General features: G+C 40.4%; 1 protein-coding gene across 1 annotated transcript; it reads left to right on the forward strand.

Moving 5' to 3' along the window:
* Positions 1-635: 635 nt before the first annotated feature.
* LOC104405340 (cAMP-dependent protein kinase type II-alpha regulatory subunit-like) lies at positions 636-6,527 on the forward strand. The gene is made up of 5 exons (XM_010014020.1): positions 636-738; positions 2,552-2,626; positions 4,612-4,677; positions 5,350-5,488; positions 6,002-6,527. The coding sequence occupies exons 2-5, from the start codon at positions 2,564-2,566 to the stop codon at positions 6,133-6,135; spliced, it is 402 nt and encodes a 133-aa protein (XP_010012322.1). The 5' UTR covers positions 636-738; positions 2,552-2,563; the 3' UTR covers positions 6,136-6,527.

The following is a 6,527-nucleotide window of genomic DNA, read 5'->3' on the forward strand; positions in this document are numbered from 1 at the left end:
ACCTGCTGCTCATGCTCTGGAGGTGCAGCCCCGCACACAGGCTGGCAATTAGGAAGCAAAAAGCTGGCTCTTGGATCCTAGAAGGGAAGGAAGGTGCAGGAGTGAATCGAGCCTGTTGCTGTTTGATGTTCTGTTCCTGATCTGTTGAGACCAGAATAAATCTCCAATTTACCTTTGAGATCTGTGACTCAAGCAGCGAAGAATCCAATTCAGGCTTAGTCGAATACTGCAGCTGCATTAAGAAATGAGTGTTGGAAACGTCAATTTCCAGTGGCTTCAGCAAGAAGAAAGCAACTTCTTCATTGGATGTGGAAGCATGAAATGTATGAACAAACCAGCCAAATAAAACCCCAAAACTCAGCTCTGAAAAAACAGTATGAGATGGACTAAAAATAGAATTCTTAAATGCTTATGTAAGAAGAGCCAGGTCTTACAGCTCCCTGGTTTTCAGTTTGTGGCTGCAACAAGTGCTTTCACAAGAGCTGTTAAGATCACCACTCTGATGGATACAGTATTATCTTAACAGCTTGGCTTCTCAACCCCAGTGTTTGTTGCAAATACTTGTTTCTGTTTGTCAGTTCAACAGGGAGCATTTCAGTGAAGAGGAATAATGTATTTCTCCACTGTTTCTTGCAGGATCGTGTGACATTCAGAAGAATTATATTGAAAAACAATGCAAAGAAGAGGAAGACCTATGAATTATTTATTGAGTCTGTGCCCCTTCTTAAATCCTTGGAGGTAAAGCCTCTGCGTCAAACTCTTGCATTACCATTAACTCTACAGTCCGTGGTTCTGCTTTATCAGAAACATCTGTTATTTTTGCTTAGAAGAATATTTTAAGAGCAGCTTTGGTATCACGTTTGCTGTACAACTTAATTTGCATGGTGGAAGTTGTGCGCTTTGATTTCGTACCCTTTATTCACAGTTAGCAATTTGCTGATTTTATTCTCAGTCTGTGTAAAGAGGTAAAAAAAATCACAAACAAAACACTTCTGTAAAATGTCAGAGAGCAGGTATTAAAGTGAAAATTGGAACTTGGGACTGTGGTTTCCTTTGAGGGTGTGATGCTGAAGTAGTGAAACAATCACAGGGATATTTGCCCTTTATCAGGCGTGAATGATTCTAAATTTGAGACAGAAGATGTGGGCCATGATAGGTCTTGCTTTAACCTTAACCAGTATTCAGGAGGTAAACTAAGAATGGGCTAAAGGGAAGCACTGGGAACAAAGTGACAGGTGCCATGTTGATGTGTTCAGTGCATGACTTTAGGAACAATGTATAAATTGTCACTTCTAAGCTGTTGAGTCAGCCTGTATCTTCAGAGGGCTTTTGGAGCCGTACCAAACTGCTTTTATGTCTGTCTCTGTCCTACACCATAACTTAACTTTTCTTTGTTTTCTCATCATAAGAATATTTTTCAGCATTATTTGAGTAGAGCTTTTAATCTCTTTGAGAGAAGATTACAAAACTTCAAAGTATCATTAGGTGGGAATAGCAACCCCTACTATATAATATAATATATTGGATGTATGTCGATAGCTGTGGAAGGGGTAAATTGCACAACACCCTCTCTCCCTCAGTACCTGGCTTAAACTAGTTCTATCAATGTGACTTTGAGCACAAAAATGACTCATAAATACTTAAAGATATAAAAAAATAACTCATTAGCACTGGATGGCTTTTTGCATGACACACTGCAGTTGAATCATGCATGGATCAGAATTAACTTTCTCAAACATGGGCTAGATGAAGGTGCATTTGTGGAATGAATGGATTACAATTGAATCGTCTGTGAAGATATGAATTCTAACTGTAGGATTTTCTTTCTTTCCTAATACATTTTTTTACACTGCTCTGAAGCAACAGAATTGTTTTGTGTGTTCGAGGTGGGCTGTGGGAAACACTGGAGATAAATTTGACTGTTCTTTCTCCCTTCCTGCTTATGGTACCTCAGGCGTGTTTCATTGCATGTCAGATTAGTACCTCTTGCCCTTGCTGCTGGGCATCCTGTTCCAGTGCCTGCTTACAATTTAGAGCCAGCATCCTTTTCATACCCCCTTCCTCTGTCCATTCTAGGATTGAGTTCTGGGACACAATTTCCCCCCACATATTCCAGTATATGGTGACTAAAATATTTAGAAAATGTGTTGCTGGTGTTTCTCACTGAAGTTAGTTCTTATGACACTTTTTGGAGTGTTTTCTTCAAATTTCAACTGAATCTCAGAGGAAATTACTAATTGGTTTTTTCAATTGCTCTGAACAAGCCAAGTCAGTTATTTATTATCTCTGGGGGTAAGAAAAGCACACAGATGGGCCACGAGACAATTTTCTTCCCTATTGATCATGGTAGTCTTGAAAGCTGTGGTGCAGTATGACACTGTCATCGTTGCAGGGGCTGTATTTTTCAGTACTCAGACACTGATTGTGTGTTTAGTGAATGCCTCATCATTTTAGGGCTACAAGGTTTACCAGAGATGTACTACAAGAGATGATTATATTTAATGTTCCTCTTATATATTATTATTATATTTAATGTTCCTCTTTGTTCCAGGCATCAGAGCGAATGAAGATAGTGGATGTTATAGGAGAGAAAGTGTATCAAGATGGGGAACGTATCATTTCTCAGGTACTCGAAGTCTGTATTTCTCTTTACCATTTTCCTTTCTCTGCTTCTTTTTTCCTGTTTGGAATTGACTTACAGAATCCTATTACTTAGACCAACTTGGCACTTCCTCTTTTAATACTTCCAATTTATTTAACCACTTCTTGAATGTCTGGGGAATGGCCACTATATCTTTTGCTACGAATTTATTGCATTACTGTAGCTCCTGGGTTTTTTTCACTCATCTGTTTGTCTTTTCTAAGTGGTCTTTGCAAGGTTTCCAGAGGAGTGTGCCTTAAGAAGCTGACATTAAATGTGTCTGCAATTTTCCATGAAAGACCCCAGCTGGACTTTTCACAGGCATCTATAACCAGATTAAACAAGGAGCCACAAGTGTGTGGTAAAGGCATCTTCTAATTCCTAGGTCTGACTAAACAACAAAACCAAAGAATTCAACAGGAGTATGACTTAGATGAAAATAAATGAAGTCATTTGGAATGTTTCACTGGTTGAATCCCACTCAGTTAACTAAGTAACTGTCAGGGTTAACCAGAACTGTTTTCCCTGATACTCTTAAAAAGAGTATTTCAATGGGTAGTCTAGTTGCAGTTGACAGCCTTTGGTTGCTGGTGTCTGCTGTAATAGATGAAGTTCAGAGTGGTGGAACATGAAGCTGGACAACCTCAAGCTAAACCTGTGGGAGTATCTTGGCTGTGACACGTTTTGGAGCACTATTACTGAAACGATGGAATTTTGCATCAGGTTTAGCTCAGGGTTGCTTTGTTGCAGAAGTGCTCTAGTTCAAGTGGAAACTAATGCAAGAAAGTCCTTGGCTTACCTGAAATTGCAGGTTTGTGATCACAGCTGTCAACTCGTTTTATAAACAAAATATGACTCCTTGATAATGTCTTGAATAATTAATCTTAATTACCCTGAATGTCAGATAACTGAATGTAGGAAGCTTTAGTTTTATTCTCTCAAAAAATACCTTTGATTTAGTAAGTTGAAAACCTTGTTGCGTAAGATCCTGAGAAAAATGAACTCTCAGCAATATCAAAGCTTATAAATCAGTCTCAGAACTGTGAACCCATGCAATCAGTGATCCAATTACACAGTTGGTTTTAATCTGTTGTAATAAGTGAATCAAGGACTAGGATGTAATTACCCTTTAAAAGTAGGATTAATAGTCTGCATAGGTCTGGGTGATGGTAATAACACTGCTAAAGATGATGAAATTTTGTGCTTGGAAAAGGTGTGATAGCTCTTACATTACTGCAGTTCATCCATACCAGGAACCCCTCTTCTCTCATGGGTAATTTTACATTTTACTTACCTTTCTGGAATTTGACCCTTTAGTTCAGGGCAGTATGCTTGGAAGCACTTGAAAATTGTTGGTGCCTGCTGGTATTAGGAGGGTATTTCGCACTCAGTTGATTTTTAACTCTTTTAAAGTACTCTTTCAGAAGTGTGCTGAGTGGATTAGTTCATGGTGTGATAGATGGCAACAGCGAAGGAAAGCTTTGCAATGGATGGTTCACAACATCTCCAGGAAGCTTAGCTAAAGGCCTTGTTTCTTCTGTAACTCCATGTTTAAATCTTTGATCACCTCCTCCCAGCCCGTGTTTTGTACTCAAGTTGTAATCATCTGTTTTCATCATTCCCATCACATTCATAGTCTTCTTGCCCACTTGACTTAACGTCACATTCCTCTCTCTCCTCACATTGTTTCACAGTTGTTTTGCTGAGCTGTTCCAATTCCCTTATCAGTTCCTTATCCAGCCTATGTCTCCCTGAAGCCTCCCCTCTCACTGAATGATATACACTAAAAACTCCTTCCCCTGTGGATTCCTCTGGTAAATTACCTAATGAGGCACCTTTTGTTAAGAGTTTGAGTGTCAGTTCTGGCAGATTTCTGCACAAGGCCTAGTTCAGAGCGGATGCTTTAATACCATTTATACACACTTTTACAGTAAATAAAAAGTAATTTGTTTTACCTTTTCCTCTTTCAGGGTGATAAAGCAGATTGTTTTTACATTGTAGAAACTGGTGAAGTAAAAATCTTGATTAAAAGCAAGGTGAGTTCAAATTGGGTGGCTTGGCTTTAGGTCAGTCCCTGATTTGATTAATACAGTGGTATGAAGAAGCCTACCCTGACTTTATTATAAGATTTTATTTCTCATCATCGCTTATGTGATGTAGGCTGTATGTAAGTCCCCATACCTGTCCTGAAGAGGCCAGAAGTCACTTTACTGAAGTTTGAAAGTCTTCTGCTTGGATCTGCTCCTCTGCAAACTAACCTGATATACTCTCCCTGGCTTTAGGGGTGGATTTGAAGCTTTTCTTCTAGGATAACAGAAAACTACAACTTCCTAAGCCTGTGGTCTGTTATCTCTAGCGACATACTAGATGTTGGCATTTGAAAGGAGCTCTGTACAGTCTGAAACAGCCTTAGGGAACATGTTGTGCATGATAAAACCTGTATGAGGTCAAAGTAACAGCAGTTCCCAAAGCTCTCACAGTAAATACCTTCCAATCTCAAAACTTGTGGGTGGGCATAAACTGCTCTTATCAAACTTCTAACTGAATGTGCTTTAAGGTGGTACCACTACAGAGCATGACTTGGGAATTGCTAATTGAAAAGCCCTAAACCAGCGAGCTGTTGCACATCTCTCAGATATGTGGGATTAACAGCAGCCTTGTTCAAAGACAGAACTGAGTGCAGATAATCCAAACTTACTGTTTGCCAGACTGTGACGAGTACAGAAGTGAACCAAGAAGTGGAGATTGCCCGGTGTCAGAGAGGGCAGTATTTTGGAGAGCTTGCACTTGTTACCAACAAACCCAGAGCAGCCTCTGCCTATGCTGTTGGGGAGGTCAAATGTTTAGGTAAGTAGATGTTGTGTATTTCTAGTTATCCTTTCCTGGTCTTTGCTTGTTCTGTGAATCATGCCCGAGTGAGCAGCTATTTAAAATTTAGCAGCCTGTTGGTATCTGGTTGTCAGACACAAGCAGCTAGGAGCACGGGCTGGAGCAGATCTCCATGCTGAAGGCTGAGCAGCATTGCTGCTTCCTTCCAGCAGATTCTATTTTTCCTGCTGGTGTAGGCTGTGCTCTCTGAAGGGGTGAGTAGCATCAGGTTCTTGTCTACAGCTTGGTTGTCACACACAGCTTTCAGGTGATCTTTTCATGCCAGTGTGTGTGTATTTTGCCTCCTGTATTTATCCTTGAGATCAGGTGTCTATTTCAGCAATTTTGTTTCTCCAAATAACAGTACAGAGAGAAATCAGAAACAGGATTTCTGTGGCTTCTACTGAAGCCTCAAACCCAGATGGGTTGGACTCAAGGTCTGTGTTCTGAGTTTTCACAAACAATCTTGTTTTCACCTCTGTTCCTTTGCAGTCATGGATGTGCAAGCATTTGAGAGGTTGCTTGGACCCTGCATGGACATTATGAAGAGGAATATAACACATTATGAGGAGCAACTGATAGCAATGTTTGGCTCTAGTATGGACCTGAGGGATCCAGGGATTTAGGCACAGGGTACCTCAATGCCTTCTTAGATCAAGACACAGAAAAGCCTCCTATCAGCAACATAACTCACACGGAAAACGGACACTATGGAACAGTTACTGCTGCTGTCTTCTTGGGCATTTTAGAAATCATCAACAAGTCTCAGCACAGATGGATTGCTCACTCCCTGCCTCCACCTTGCTGCTTCATCATTAGACCTAGATTAAAGATCATTGTAACCCTATGTTCACTTACTTGGTTCAGAACGGCATCTGCCCAGCAGTTCAAGTGCCTGATACGAAACCCAAAGTGTGCAAGATACAGAAGCCTCCTTCCTTCTGGTGTTACTGTTGGGATAAATTTTCAGATCAGATTCTGTAGTGGCAGGTTGCCTGTTCTGCAGAGGCAACCAGTG

The sequence above is a fragment of the Nestor notabilis genome, unplaced genomic scaffold (genome assembly GCF_000696875.1).
Source record: "Nestor notabilis isolate BGI_N333 unplaced genomic scaffold, ASM69687v1 Scaffold28544, whole genome shotgun sequence".
NCBI classification, from domain to species: Eukaryota; Metazoa; Chordata; class Aves; order Psittaciformes; family Psittacidae; genus Nestor; species Nestor notabilis.